General features: G+C 44.7%; 1 protein-coding gene across 1 annotated transcript in view; it reads right to left on the bottom strand.

Moving 5' to 3' along the window:
* Positions 1–16,403, bottom strand: part of LOC144685615 (uncharacterized) — a 449,474-nt gene that overhangs the window by 296,620 nt on the left and 136,451 nt on the right. Inside the window, exon 2 of the mRNA XM_078550317.1 lies at positions 4,084–4,231. Within this exon, the coding sequence (XP_078406443.1) occupies positions 4,084–4,231 (148 nt within the window). The remainder of the gene's footprint in view (positions 1–4,083; positions 4,232–16,403) is intronic.

Below are 16,403 nucleotides of genomic sequence, written 5' to 3'. Positions count from 1 at the left end.
ATTTCATTCACACACACATTGTAATTTTTTTTGGCATGGAGACAAAAATCTGTCAGACTATGAAAAACAATGTGCACAAGAATGTTTTAATAAGGACTCCAGTGTTGATCTATTGAAACATGGAACTACAGGTTAGGCCACATTTATTGACCTCTTTTGCTGCTGCATTTTCCTGACATACCAACTTCAATTCTCCTACACAGAAGAGCAGCTGAACAAACCCAAAATACTAAATTGTCAGCCCATCACGGATATTCCCACAGCTAGGATAAATTTGGTTTAGAAAACATTTTTGTCACTTTACCACTTAAAACAGGGCACTGACAAAAGGGCTGAATTTTCCAGAACCTTTTGGGGTCGAGCTGGAAGGCAGGAGGACTGGCAAAATGGTGGCAGAAAGGCTTCAGGAGGGGAGCCCAATGCTTTCCCGTCGCCATGCCATATTGCCAGGGATTGAAGATTTGCTGGCTTGGATGCCTGCCGGGAGGTGAATTGTGCCTCTTAAGTGGCCGATTGAGGGCATACCACCTCCGTGGGAATTTTGCCAGTGTCAGGAGGGCCCACTACTGCGTGGGGACATTGCAGGTTAAAACGCCCGGTCTCTCATTGGGCTCTGTGGGAGAGCTCTCCTTTATAGGCACTCCATGCCCCACTGATGACTGCACCCCCAGCGGCAATGTCTGCCCTCATGGTGATGGCGAAGCTGGTGCTTCAGGTTCCCTCTCCATCCCTTGGCCCCATCTTCCCTAACCTACCTCAATCCACTTAGAGAGCACCCAGCCATAGTGGTGGCACCTTGGCTGCTGAGCTGCTGGCCCTCTAATTGGGCCAGTAGCTTTAGGGGGCAGGCCACCAACCTTTCTTGAATGGCGCCTCAGTGTTGACCTGCCCTGAGTCTAGCCGCCCCTGGGGTTACCTCCCACATTTGACCCCGGCAGGGGGTACTTGCTGGCAATTGGAAAAAAACTCAGTCTTTCTAATAAACTGGAAAAGTGGCAGCTGTCAATCTTTTCAAGATTGGAGGATGGAGCTAAAGACGTTTGTCAGCTTAGCATGAAACAATAACGTCTTAGCGACAGCCCTGAAAGTAACTGGCAATGCTCACAGTAGATGCCAATTTGCATGCTTACAATATCCTGCAGTTCTGGCACTGCAATTGGCAGGAAGTCAGGTAATCAAGGATGAAGAATGGGAATGCACAAACTCAAACTGACATCCACTGTGAAAACTAAACAATACTTATTTCCATAGCACTCGCCAAGAAAAATACATTTTTATATCCCACCCACACGATGACAACGAAGGAAGTTTGCAAAGCCTATGATGCTGCAGTTTGACAATCTGTAATGGAACAGGTGAATACTTTCTACCTGTGTGGCGTTTAATGGCTGACTCAGTTTGAATTTTAGACAAATGGTTAGCTTCAGTTGCAGAAGCTGTACTTACCACTTATACCTGCCAAATTATATGAAATGACAGGTTAATCCCTGAATGTTTTCAGACTTGACTGGACCACCTACCTATTAAAGGGAGTATAAGTGAAATATTTTGAACTGAAAGCAACAGTCAGGTTCTTACTCTCAGCATGAGCAGCCAGTTAGGGGGCGTGATTTTTAACCAGCTGAAAAGGACTGTGAAGCTGGCAAAGCAGCTGTGCCATCTGCTCAAAGCCAGTGCAGGAGTTGTAACCAGCTTCTGGTTTGGGCCACTTTGGCATCAGCTGGGTAAGCTGCCCAATAGTCAATAAGCACAGCGGGCAGCTCGCCACACCAAGGGAGGGTGGGGAGGCTGAGATTTTTGTAGCCTCAAGATCAAGTGAGTTAAAAGTAACTACTAGAAGATAGGGTAGGGAAACTCAGAATGGAAAGTAGGGACATACCCAGCTGGCAGCAGACAACAGTATTGTCCTGGGACCATTCCTGTACCTACTGACCTGACAATAAGTACTGCAGAAAATAATCTAGAATACTTATTGTAGCAGCGTCCAGAGATCTAAAAGATCGGCAGGTAAAAATGGGCAGAGCGTGTGCTCCACCCATTACGATCTGAAATCATCATTTCAAAGAATACCGTTGCATTTTGCCGAAAGCACCCTGGGCTATTTACAAGTCCTGAGATTAATGTGGCAGCCTGGGTGTTGTTTAGCTGTATTTACAGAGACCATTGTGTGAAGATCCAGATGGTGAAGTTTCAAAATTATACTGTGTGATTATTAGCAAGTGAAGACTTGGTACGCCTGTATCACGTGTTTTAATAGAAGTGGTACCACATTTAATATCAGCCAGTTAATGACTCTGTATTGAGTGTTGTGTACTAACATTCTCACACTGCAATTTCAAGGCTTAAATAGTTTTGGGCAATTCGAAAGATTCTCAGCAATTAGTGTGGAGTTAAACCAACGTCTCCAAACCAAATATGTCATATGAAGTTCCTTACTCATTGAAATTTTTAAATTTGGTGACTAATTATAGGGAATTTGTGTGTGTAATGATAGCATTGCACCAGGTATAAAAGGGGAACATCAATAAACAGTCCTGACAAGTGTAATCGGAACAAGTCCATCACAACTTTGAGACTGCCGGGATTTCTGCTTGCTATTTCTGTTCCTGAGGAGTGTTTCAACAGCTCCTCACTGCTAATGTACTTTGTTCATTACTTAATAATCGGTAAGTATATCCTTTCTGCCCATCTGCTGCAAAACTGTTTAAAAGTATTTGTAAAGATCAGGTTTATGATTCTGCTACATCTAGTGCACAGAGCTAATTTTCCCCAGCATGTAGAAAATAGCATTATTGCTTGCCTACAAAGCAGCCTGAGATATACTATGGGCCTCACTTTTGCGAATCCAGGTTGATTCCTGAGGCCTTTAAAAATGGCAGGCGGGACCCGGATGCGGAGGTTCCCTCCCCACCCCCATTTCTGACAGAGCCCACTTTTGCCTTTAGGGTGATGGAGGCAGGGCATGAATCACACAGACAAGAAACCCAAACTTAGCAGGGCCATTTGAAATTAGTGCTGAGTTCCAACAGGCTCCATTTTGGGTATTCCAAGGGCTTTAACCTGCAGTGTTGGAGTCACAAATTTATGCAGGAGGTGTAAATGTTCTTGAAGGATGGATAAGGTCTGTTTAAGTATCATGATCTTAAGACATTTAAATCCCCAGCCCTTTAAAAATGAAAAAAAGGCTGCAGCTGCTAGCTAGAGATTTAAAAACACTTGCTGCTGGAGTGCATTGATTGGCAGGCCATCTGGTGCAGCTTGGAAAAGCCATCATCATCTGTTCTTTCAGTTTCAATCGACTTCGTTGTTGACACTTCCCAAGGGCTGTTATTATAGCTGAGCCCAATATGAATACTTGGCTAAGTTTCAAAAGCTCCAAAAGCACTGACCTCAGCAGGAGGGTTTGACTTCACATTTTGATTGACAGTTTTAAAAGGCTATTAAAGAATTAGCTGTCTTTGATGTGGTTACTAAATAGACATTTGTTTGTTTATATGACAGATTGCACTCGAGGGGATTTAAAATCTTTGAATGAGTTTTATGAATGAGAGGGTGTTTTTTGGTAACAAAAGAGTGAGTGAAAGCTCTCTTAGGTTGTTAGCAGTTTTTTTTCCAACTCCAATTGGCTCCTGAGGTCTGCCTATAGTGGATACTAGGTGAATGGCTTTGGAGCTGGCATGGTGAGGAGGGTTGGAGGTGTCATGGAGTTAGCATGGTGATATGAGATGGCATAGGGGCTATGAGGGGGCATGGGGAGTGAGTGGGCCGGGAGGGGTGAGGGCCAGAGGGCCAAACAGCCTTTCATAAAACTGGCCCAAAGTCTCTGAGAACCAAGATGAACCTTCTAACCAGCCTCTCTCAGCACACACCCACCTCCATGGCCTTCAGAAGCAGCAGGCCCTACTCAATCATGCAAGTACCCCCCCTCCCCTCCGAGGGGAAATTGTGCACACGAGGCTGTTTCCATGAAAACGAGTCTGTCAAGTTGGGAGAGTTCCCAACTTGAGCTTCCTGTTTCATGAGGTGAAAATCCGGCCCTATAAGTCTGGAAAACAGGCACTAAAATAAAGCAAATGTTCATACCTGCTTCCAAATACTTCTCTACTTGGTATGCTGAGGGTGGAATATTGTCCAACTTCATAGACTGTGCAGTTCTCTTCATCAAATGAAAGGGAAATGTTGGTGAGATCAGATGTCTGGGAAGCAAGTTTGTCCAGCAAGTCTACTTTATCTGTAAAATGAAGAAATCACGACACACATTGTAGTACTTAGGCAACATGATTCAATTGCCTTCTCAATAAGTTTTTTAACACAAGTGCTTTGCTTTTATCCTGATATTGAAGCACTCTGCAACATCCTGAGAATGTGTGGTGCACGATATGAATGCAAGTGCTTTCTCTACAGAAAATTCAGAATATAGATTCTGTTTCAAAATCTAGGCCATGTAATTCAAGACAGTGAAAAGGAAGATTGGTATTAACTTCACCATAATTTTAAAAAAGACCAGCAAATCCTTTTTAAACCATGGGCAGGATTTTCCGTGTCGCCAAGTGGGGGCGGGGCCCACTCGCCGACATGTAAAATGACACGCGGTGACGTCGGGTGGAACTCCCGATGCCAACGCACTCCGTTTAAATTTTCAGGAAGGTGGGTCACAACAAAATCAGCTGCGCACCCGCCGACCTGTCAATGGCCAATTGAGGCCATTGACAGAGTCAATTAAGTCATTAAAGGACCTGCCCATCCAACCTTAAGGTTGTCGGGCAGGCCAGGAGCCTCGGCGCAAACTAGAAAAAGCATGAAACCTCATCCACTGGCGGGGTTTCATGTAGCTTTTTAAAAATTTTAATAAAGTTTTTTTGAAAATTATAGACATGACCCAACTCATGTGACATTGTCACATGAGGAGACACGTTAGGGAAATTTCATTTTTCTGTTGTAAGGTTTTTGACATTTCCAGCTGATCTCCCTAAGGCTGCACTTAGCCTCAGGGAGATGAATGCGCTCTTTCATGTGCATGCACGAAAGAGCGCATTCTCAATTTTGGGACTCCCCCCCACCGTCCGCACAGGAAGTGCATAGCGCATCTGTGCGGACATCACGCTGGGTGGGCCTTAATTGACCCGCCCCCGTAAAATGGCGCTGCACCTCCAATCGGGGGTGCCGATAGGAAGCGCGCCTGCCCTTCAATTTCCCCCCCTAATGGGGGGAAAATTCAGCCCCATGTGTAAACTTCTGTGATGTTACACTATATATTAGCATTATGCAGTGCATATTAATATTCAAAGTGCACAATAGTAAAACATGCTGCATAGTGTCCTTATTCAAAAGGTGAAGGAAGGAATAACCAGACATTACCAACCTTATTCCATCATTTAAGGCATATTTCCTATTAGATTTATTTCTAATAATATTATAAAGATGTTTTTAAAAATGAAACTGTACTAATCGGGGGAAGCAAATATTTTGGATCATATTTTGCTTATTATGAAAGGTTTATTTCTCCATGGCAATGCTTCGGCCAATCAGTGTTGACTGGCCAACCGACCAGCCCCCTTTTCTGTAGTATACATTGTTATGGTTGTTTGAAATTTGGCATTCTTGCATTTATCCTGGTGAGTGCAAGGCAAAAGCTTTGGCAACTAATCTCTCTTTTCAGCAATTTTAAAGGTGTATTTCATTAATTGCTTTAAAAAAAATTCAATTTGAAAACAACAGAAGACAAATAGCCTGGGAACAGTCACCATGAAATGGAAGAGGTCGACATGTCAGCACTTATAGATGCTGTTCAATAGTTGTAAAGCTCACTAAACTGTGTCTCATTCTAAGGAGAGAACGGTGACAGCTGCTGGCAGCTGTCCTAAACTATGAGTGAATTATAGCAATATGAAAGGTTATCCTAGCAGCTAAACAAATAATATTCAGCTATCCTTCATCCCTAAAGTGAAGCTTGAAAAAATATTTTCAGGCCCTGAAATCTCCGCAGGTGGAAGAATCACTTCCTCAGGGTAGACAAACGTTAGCTCTTACCATAAAAGAGCTAACTTTTCATTATTAATCATGTGGAAAACTTAAGTTGAGAAGAGATCTATATTAATTACAAGTAAATGAAGCCTCTCATCGCCCTCAGCTTTGCCTCCTAATACTGGAATGTAAGCTTTCTAAACCAGTTAATGTAATGGGTTGTAGGATCCAATGGGTCAATTGTCAATCCCAGCAAAACTTCATGTTCCTGACTTTGCGTGCACGTGCACACACTTCGGTGACATGAATATTTTAATAAAAATGTTGAACCACTGGTAACCTCTGTGTAAGTCACATATTTGCATATAAATTGCAGTATTGTATTTGGAATGTTTGTAGCATTGTACAACATACACAACAGTACCTGACCATATTAATAAGTGTTACAGATTGAAGAAGAAAATACCATTTGGTTCATCAATCTCATCTCTTCTGCAGATCATTATGCACAATACATTTACATGGATCATACCAAACTGAGGGAATATTCTGTAAAGCTCTCTCCCTATTTTCTCCATGGAGGAAGTCTCTGAAATATCTAACTTCAACAATCCAAATTATTCATCTTTGACAAGTTTTTCTTGAGATGGGCAGGATTTTTAGGTCAGTGTGCGGGTGTGATCGGCGGGTCCGGGAGGGGCCGGGGAACAGACCACTGACCGCGATCGGCCCACGACCGCGATTTCACGCTGGTTGGCCAATTAGCGGCCAGCCAGCATGCAGCGCGCGCTGGAATGATCAGCGCTGCTGGGATGGGGGCAGGAGGAGGGCGGGCACTGACGTAAGCGTGGGCGAGTGCTGAACGTAAGCTCCCTGAAAGCAGAGAGCTCCCTTGAAGACTTGAAAACCAGTAAATAAAGTTTTAAAAATCATGAAAAAGCAGTCCATGAATCACAATCGGTCACCTGAACATTCACATGATAAAAATGCTGTCCACAGATTTTTATTACTTTTTAATAATGGAAACCTCGTCCCGCCCTTTGATGAGGTTTCACGAAAAATGTAAAGTCTACCTGGCCGATTTACACATCTGCCAACTGTAACATTGGACAGACCACGAAAATTCAGAGACAAATACAACCTTAATGACATTAACAGGCCTCTTAATTGTCGGCGGGCGGGCTTCTGACTTTCACGCGTGCCCATCGACCAAAATATTCTGCTCGCCCAACGTCATCGCGGCGATTTCGCATCCGATCAGATCTGGCACACACCTGCCCACCAACCTAAAAATTCTGCCCATTATCTGCCCATAATCCTGCCCCATTTCAAGAAAAACTTGTCAAAGATGAATAATTTGGATTGTTGAAGTTAGATATTTCAGAGACTTCCTCCATGGAGAAAATAGGGAGAGAGCTTTACAGAATGTTCCCTCAGTTTGGTATGATCCATGTAAATGTATTGTGCATAATGCTCTTCTCTTCTTGCTTAGCCTTATAGCTGAAAATCATAATGTTCTCGCATTTCTTTGTTGCCTATTTCCTTCACTCTCCCACCCTGACATCGACCCTGGATTTTAACTGAAGTCCCAAGGCAATCCATCTGTTCCTTACCATGTGGGCATTATTCATGTTTGAATCTTGATAACTTCACCGGGTTATTTTCCTGTTTCTAGTGTGGGCTTCATTGCTGAGTCCAGTCTTAACCTCAGCTGATGTCTGAAAGTGTATATTTCCAGCAAGAAATGTTAACGAATGATCGGGGGAGAATTGAAACCCTGGGCTATATCTTTCTTTCCTACCCTTATAGAATAAAGGATGCATTTATGCTGCAGTCACCCGTCTGAGACCAGTAGCTGTAGTTCAAGTTGCATCCAAGCAGAATTCTGTTTACGTTGCTTAGCTTCTGCCTGGTTGGACCTGTCACGATTTTGCTTAGAAAAGACCTCTGCCTGTGCCTGAACAAATCAGGATGAGAATGCCACCTCCGGAGAAGCCCACTCTCCCTTGGTTCAGAATCAGATCAACCTTGCCTATGGATTTACATTCCCAGTTTAGTGTTGACAGTTACAATTATGAGATTTATAAGATTGTTATGTTTTGGGACTAATGTAAAATAAAGGGGGTCATGTGACCCATTCTGAAGTCTGCCTGACAGCAAGTCTGGGTGGTTTGATTGTTCGAGCTTAAAGGCGGCCCAGATTGTTTTACTGGGAAGGTGCAAGGTGTTTACACTTGGAGACAATGGCAGCAAGTGGATAACCTGTGAGTCTCCAAAGTCCCAGAAAAGTGTTGAGAATGTCGTATTGTAAGCAGTTGTTCTTTAAACTGTCCATTTAGTTTCAGGATGAAAGTTGGGCTCTAACGGATAGCTAATTAGTATCTCTCCCCGGACACAAGGTCCATGTGTCTTAGAAATGGGTTTTGAGAGGGAAAGGATTTCTAAGATATCCCTGAAAATTCACAGGCACAGTTAGTCTGCCAAGCGCTGGAACAGAGGACCAGCTAGAGACCAAAAGTCTCTATGGTTCACCATGGGGAATATGGCTAGACACTCTTGCTCAGATTAAAGGACCAAATTTGTGAGGAGTCAAATGAAGCTAGAAGATCCACCTAGCTTGCCCTAGAGGGAGGATCTCCAGTAATACTCCCACTGTGAAGGATAGTCTGGGGTTATAAGTTACAGGTTGAGCAAGGGAAAGGACAGAAGTAAACCCTTGGGAGCCAAGAATAATTTGGGCTAATTCTGGAAGAACTGAATGTCTGCTGAAAGGACAGTGTAACATACACCTGTGAAGTGTGTCCTTTCAGTTGTGGTAAAATAAAACAGGAGGGCATTCGTTCTGTGGTTTAAAGTATAAGTTGCCTCAAAAAAAGATGTTTAGTCATTAGTGCTTTTAGTCTTTTGTTACAATAAATGCCTTAAAACATAAAATTTTGTTGCGTCATCCTTTCAGCTATTAACTGGAAGTTTAATCAATTTTGTTAAAAGTTATTGGTTCCTATGGAGATCGCAACATGGTGCAAAGTGGTAACGCTTAAACCTGCAATATTAATGTACCCCATCACTAACTCTAACAACTCCACCAACAGTTCAGCTCTAATCAGCTAACTGCACATCTTATGGGAGGGCTAGTAATTGAATAAGCTTGCTGAATCAAAGAGGAATCTCAACCCCATTGATAATCTAATATTTATCAAGCTCTTTTTTTGAAAGTGCTGATTGGCACTAAATTATTATGATTAACAGGAGGACAAAACACACAGACATTTTTATATATTTATGTTGAACTGTGAATCTCTTTATGATAAGCTGCTTTGTCAGAAGTGGCAGGCCAGTTAACCCTTTGGAAATATTTTCATCGCAATTTCCAAATGTCTTCTACCAGGAGACTGCTCAAGGTAAAGCGCTTTGGATTATTTAGTCCAAACTAATAGTTTTGCGGAAATATATAGGATTAAATATTTTTATTATTCACAATGGGTTAACAGTTTCCCATGTCTAGGTAATCAAGACAAACTGCACAACCGACTAGCCTGAAAGGCTAAGAGAAATATCCTGTCAACACCCCTTTGTCCTTTTGTCTATGACATCTTTGGCAGTCTCTTCTTGGCCTCCACCTATCACTGGCCCCCTATCGAGCTCTCCTGTCCCACCCCCCCCCCTTCTACCAGCTTATATTTCATCTCATTTCTATATGTCTTAGTTCTGATGAAGGGTCATACGGACTCGAAACGTCAACTGTATCCCTCTCCGCAGATGCTGTCAGACCTGCTGAGTTTTTCCAGGTATTTTTGTTTTTGTTAAGAGAAATATTTTATTGACTGAAGTTACCGACAGGGCAAATGATCTGCCATCAAGGAGATTCAGTCTGGTACATTTCATGTAACATTGTAATATATGGGGTGCAAGCTGCATCACAGACACAGTAAGTGCACAAATTTACAGGACTGCATCAAATTACCACCCTTGATTATTAGGCACAAGTGCAAAAGTTTTCATTTCATCCACTTCTTCCACCTCTCCAGTAGCCCATTAAATCTTCCCCCCTTTCTTAATAGGGAACTGGAAAATCTGTTCCTACCCTTAGCAACTAAACATACAGACCAACTGACACAGACTTCAGTGATGCCATGATAAATGACGAGACTTGACATCCTAGCTCACAGTGTCACTTCCAGATCCAATTGTGTCCAGCAGTCACAGGATGTGACAAGGTCACAAAGAATTATAACCTAATTCCTCAGGTGGAATGCTGCTTTTACACTCTGTCCCATATTACTGTGAGTTGGCTTCAAAATCAGTGTTGCTTAAGATCTGGTCAGTTTCCCGATGAGTGGGTTAAGTTAAAATTACAATACAGTACAGATGCATAAAATACTTCCAATAAGTCTTTTAAGCAGCTATTCAATGTGACCAAGAAACTATTACTCTGATGAAAGGTCATGACCTGAAAGCTTAACTCCGTTTCTCTCTCCACAGATGCTGCCTGACCTGCTGAGTATTTTCAGCATATTCTGTTTTATTTCAGATTCCAGCATCTATAATATTTTGCTCATGGCTGAAGTGTTACTCATTTGTCCAGCAGAAGGAAATCAATTTTCCCATTTCATAAGTTTCACCCTTGAATATGTCACGAAGATGTGACTGGTGAGTGATATCAATCTGTAATTGCATCGGCTGGTCAAACATATATTGAACTGCTTAAAAAGGACTTAATAAAAAAGACACTGATGTAAAATTGCTGCCACAAGTCACCTGACATCTGGTATTGCATGTTGGCCAGCTTCTGGGAAGTTCCAATGAGAATTACAATTCAGGCATGCCACAACATCCTTCTCTGGAATTTCACATCTGATAAGGTCAATAACTACTTCAAAAGTATTTACTGTAAATGGTGCTGAGCCTCACATTTGCCCCTCCAAAAGGCTACCTCTTAAGTGCAGACAGAAAGTCTACTGGGGCAACAGCTACAAGGAAAGGTGCTTTTTTCCTATCACATTAAGATGGATAATGGATATTCAGGGATTATTAGCTGGGACATTACAGAATCTAATCACCCCAGCCAGGAAAAAAAAGCCACGGTCAGTTCAGACATCAACTAACCAAATATCTTCTGAAATTACTATGGGGAAATAGGGGTCAAGTGGCTGAAGTAACCATTTTTGAAATCTCTTTAACACAGCATGTAAGCTGCTAAGTCAGTAGTCTGGAAAAGCTGCCAATGAAGCAACAACAAGCTCCTTCTCGTCTCTCCCAAACAAGTTAAGACCCTATCTCTTACAGTTTAAAAATCCAGCACAGAGAACTTATCATCGAAAAGAACCTCAGGTGCAAACATCATCGATTTCTGGAAAAGACTGATTACATTTTTAAAAAGAAATTGTCTCCAGTAATTGCAGTTAGACATAGATTTCCAGCCCTGGAACTTCGAGATTACCGTGAAAAAAAATCTGTCACAACCAAGGACTCATAAACAGTGAACTCTTCTTTTCACCTTTCAGCATTGAACTTTAATTTGGCTAAGAAAGTAACTGCTAACAGTATAACTTGTTAATTTTGTATGCTTTTGTGTGGGCCAAATGGCCTCCTTCTGTGCTGTTAAAATTCTGTGATTCTGTATGTGTGAATATGGGTTGCGAAGGTCAAGACACGGGTTTACCATTTTAAATATTTTGATATCTTTACCTGGCTGGGTTTTTACCTCAATAAAAACGGACCCCACTTTGTTTTAAGCTCAAGGAAACCTGCCAGACTTCTTCCTTTGCAATTAGCACATAAATGGTTAAGCACAGACATTGAGTAAATACCTTCATCCTCTAAATTCACAAAAAACCCTGTCACGGTCAGACTTGGCATGGTAAATTAGGGGAGTCATTTGTACCCTTCCTCACATGGCCATAACAAATATGTGACTATTTTCCAGCTGCAGCAGAGTGTGGCCTCCAATCTTGTATGCACTTTACTGGCTCACTGACTTAAAAAGATGACTATGTATGCTCACGCTTATATTGAGCTCAGAAGGCACTGCGAGCTGCCGACTGACCAACAGGGGAGATCAGTGCCGGTGGCTGAATCCACCAGTGGTGCTCTGATTCTTTGGGGAGCGACAATCTGGAGTTCGTATCAGATTCCCTATCACCGACCAAGGGAGTAAATACTCATCAACTTATAACTGACAGTTACGTTTCGAGTGGTACAGTTGCTGTCCACGTGCAGGACATGTATTGAAGCAAGCGGCCTCTGTTGTATATTTTGAGAAGACCAAAGGAAAGCTAAGTCAGGTACAATACAGGTTGGGGTGTTTCTGTGCTGTATATTCTATGTGACAAAATCTGTTCCCACAGCAGAGCTGAAGGCACAGGTTTCAGAGTGAACATTGCAAACGTGACAGCTTATCACTGACCCACCACCGCCCACCCACGCCTCCATCCCCCTCCCAAATCTCTATAACCTCCTCCAGGCCTACCAGCCTCCAAGACCCCTGCACTCCTCCAATTCTGACCTCTTACGCATTCCCAATATTCTTCACTTCACCATTGGCAGTCGTCCTTTCAGCTGCCTCAGCCCTATGCTCTGGGATTCTTTTTCTAAGCCTCTTGGCCTCTCTTTCTCTCTTCAGTTAAGACGCTGCTTAAAGCTGAGCTCACTACCTGTGAATGTCTCCCTACTGACTTGCCGTCAGTTTTTTTTTGATAACGCTCCTGTGGGACACTTCACGAACTTAAATGCAAGTAATTGTCGCCACAAGAGGCACCATTTCAAAACCGTCTCCAGGGACTCATCCAAGAGAAGTAACATTGTTTTTCACAGCAAGAGATGCAGTTCAAAAAACCTTGAACAGAGATGTGGCTGGCTAGCTCCCTCAAAGTGATTGGCTTTAGAAATGAGTTTGACAACCTCCAGCATGATAAGAGGCAGTTGCAAAAGGGTCCAGCCCCTGTTGATGAGCCTTTGCGGACATTCCCTCCTCCTCATTATTGGCCCAATTTACAACTTGACCCATCGCAGATGAGAGTTCAAACCAATTTTTCTCTGACCTTGTACCCAGTCCAGATTCAAGTGGTCTAATGATCCTTTCATGCTGAGTGGGGGTCACTTCCTGAAAACACTGACAGCATTTCAAGGAGGCAAATCCTAGTTTGGGGGTGGGTGGTGGTAGTGTGGGCCGCATAGATAAAAGGATGAAAAAGAACCACACGCATACATTTCCTGTACTTAATCAAGAGTTTAAAACTGGAAGCTGCACTTACTAACCCACAAAACTCAGGAGGGATGCACTGGAAAACTTATCTGGCAATACATGCAGACATTGTTCTGTTGTGGTGGAACAAGACCAGCTGGATGAAAAGGAGCTGACGATCAAGAGCATACTTTTTTTCATATTTTTACAGAATGAAAGGTTCTGAGATGAGGAGAAAGTCAACAAATTTCCTGCTCAAGAATACAACATTTTACAATTAATTGTTTTCTGGTGCAGTTATACATATTGGTGCATATGCCAAATCTGTATTATTTCGTGAGCGATTTGGTTCTGATAAACTAATCCTCTGAATACTATTCGACTGTGTGGGAAATCCAGCTGAAAATTATATTTCAATTCATTTTTGAATTATGTGATTATGTATTTTCCATTTTCAAATTTTAATTTTACCACAATTTTTACCGAATTTTCTTATTATTTAATTTGGCCCAGGTCAATACTTTCGTGTCAGTGTTTTTTGTTTTTTAAAGCCAAATGGTAAAATTATTAGTGGTTTATTTAACAATTTGATATTCATGTCTTCTTGTCCACTTTGCTTCGTCTCTCTATATTGATCACTTTAGGTGGAATCGTCCCAGGTTTTCACTAAATGTGGTGGCGGACGGGAAAAAGGATGCAATGGCAGGTTTTCACAGCATATCATCCCATTCCCGCCTCATTAATTATGCATTCCCAGTAAACATGCCAGGTCGCTGGCGGGTGTCCTCGGATTCGCCCGCCCTGCTGTCACCTCAGGCCTTCAGTAAACCAGGTACCATATTTAAAAGCTGCCCCTGCAAAGGGCTCACACTCTTCAAGGGATAGGAAGCATCTGGGGCTGCTGGCTCCAAAGGGAGGAAACACGCAGCCTCCAGATTTAGTGACGCCTCCCTGAAGCACCTTTTGGACATAGTGGAGGCCCACCATGATGTCCTCTACCCTGGCTCTGGGCGAAGGCCAGCAAGCAAGGTTACCAATCCAGCATGGGACATGGTGGCAGTGATGGTCAGTGCCAACGTCCTGCAAAAGAGGACAGCCTCCCAGTGCAGGAAGAGGATGAATGGCCAAATCCGTTCCACCAGGGTAAGTCATTCTTCTCACCACTCTCAACCCACACACTCACAAACCCATCACACATACACAGGGATCTCACACCTCAAGGGACAACACCACTAACTCTCACACACACCCTCCCATCTCCATCAGGCTCATATCCTCTGGAGCTCACATCCTCATCCTGTCCATGGCTCCGCTCACCACACAAACATTCCATGCAGTGCCATGTGTCCTGCTCACTCTCCCTCCATGGGCAGGATTTTACCTTCATTGGGCAGGAGCAGTGGTCAGGCCCACGAGTGGCCACGAAATGGACTTCCATCCGCGATCGGGCCCCGACCACGATTTCATGCTGGCGGGCCAATTAAGGCCTACCCAGCGTGAAACACGACTCTTCACTGGTCAGCGAGCGACGTGTGGGGGCGGGGGCCTGTCGGCTGCCGGGTCCAATGGCGATCCGGCGGCTGGTTTAAAAGCAGCCCAGGCGGCCCCTGGAAGGCTACAGGAAGGATGTTCCCTGAGTCGGCACTATGGACCCAAGTGCAGCAGGACACAACAGGCAGGAGGGCAGGCTGGGTGGGCTCTCTCCTCCGCCCCCCCCCACCCCCGCTTCTCTGATGAGTGTCTTGCCATCCTCCTGGAGGAGGTGGCTGCCAGGAGGGACACCCTTGTCCCAAAGGGTGAGAGGAGGAGGCCACCACACCTCACCAAGAGGGCATAGGAGAAGGTGGCAGCACTGGTCAGCAATCGTGACATGGTGAGGGGCTCCTGGGTGCATTGCCAGAAGCATTTCAATGACCTGCTGTGCTCCGGAATGGTCAGTACCATGTTGGCATGGGTCAGTGTGCAGATGTGTTAAGGTCTGGCCGCCCTCCCCCACCCCGTGGAGCTCAGGAGTGCTAGAGTCTGAGTGCCAACTGTCGATGACGCTGGAGCTGGTCAAGGGGGTGAGCCCTGGTTGCTTGGCCTTGTGGCTCGAGAGCCACGACTCGGATGTGCCCTGCCGGGTGCTCCTCAGCTGGGGTTGGCCAGGCTGCAATGGTGCTGCAAGTAGAGAGTGGGCTAATCAATGTTCCTCTGTCCTTTCAGGAGAAGGCGGCCCACAACAATATAGAAAGGTTGCGGTCCGGCGGAGGCCCCGCTAGCCTCCTAATTCTCTCGAGGTATGAGCAAGAATCCCTTGAGCTCGAGAGCTGGCATGACCCACGCGCAACCAGGCGAGGGTGCCAGGCGAAGGTAAAAGTGCAGTGCAAAGAGGCGAGAATTTCAGTTCGTGCAACCATTCTAGTGTAGTTTTTTCATTGATGTGAGCCTCAAACCTGGAGTCCCCATTGATCATTGGAAGATGAGCGCACCATGATGCAGATCTCCGTTGTCTCACCAAGGTGCCTGGCATGCACAGTGACAGCATGATGACTTAAACAAATGACATGTCCTTCTTCTCCTTTGTAGGTTCGCCAGCAGGCGTTTGATCTCCAAGCCCCGAAGAGCCACCCCTGACACTAGAGAACCACCGGGTGTCACTGTCACCTGCATCACACCCGCTCTCTGAAACAGGCACCAGCGCAGATACCAGCACCTTGGTGGGTATTAGAGTGGCGGCTAGTATCTCGGTGCACATTGATGAGGGCACTTCACAATCGCTTCAGGTGCAGGTGGAGGCAGGGAGTGCCCAGGGCGCTGGCAGAGAACTGCTGTGGACCAGGACAATGCTCAGTCGAAGGCTGATGATGAGCCTCTGGAGTCCATTAAGAGGCAGATGCTGGAAGTCCAGTAAGACGTGCGGGAGGACCTGGCAGAGATCCGTGAGGGTGTGCATGCCATGGTCTCCATGATAGAGCAGTCCATTTGGAGTGTGAGCACTGCGTTGACTGCCACGATCGAGGGCACTGCCTCCTCCATTGAGACAGTGGCGACTCTCATGGAGAGGGGGCTCCAGGGGCAGAACGAGGGGTTCCTGGGGTTGCGTTCAGACCTGCTGCCATCATCCAGAACATGAGCTGCCTGTCATTTCTGTGGGCTCCTCTCAGGGTGCTCTGGATGACGGCAGCAGCTCCACCACCCCTTTGCCAGCGACCGTGGCATCTGACGAGGCTGCAGCAACTGGGCAGATGCCAGCCATGGCACTGGCTGCTCCCTC

Source organism: Cetorhinus maximus, chromosome 10 (genome assembly GCF_964194155.1).
Source record: "Cetorhinus maximus chromosome 10, sCetMax3.hap1.1, whole genome shotgun sequence".
NCBI classification, from domain to species: Eukaryota; Metazoa; Chordata; class Chondrichthyes; order Lamniformes; family Cetorhinidae; genus Cetorhinus; species Cetorhinus maximus.
The sequence above is the reverse complement of the archived record's forward strand: the minus strand, read 5'-3'. Positions and strand labels throughout refer to the sequence as shown.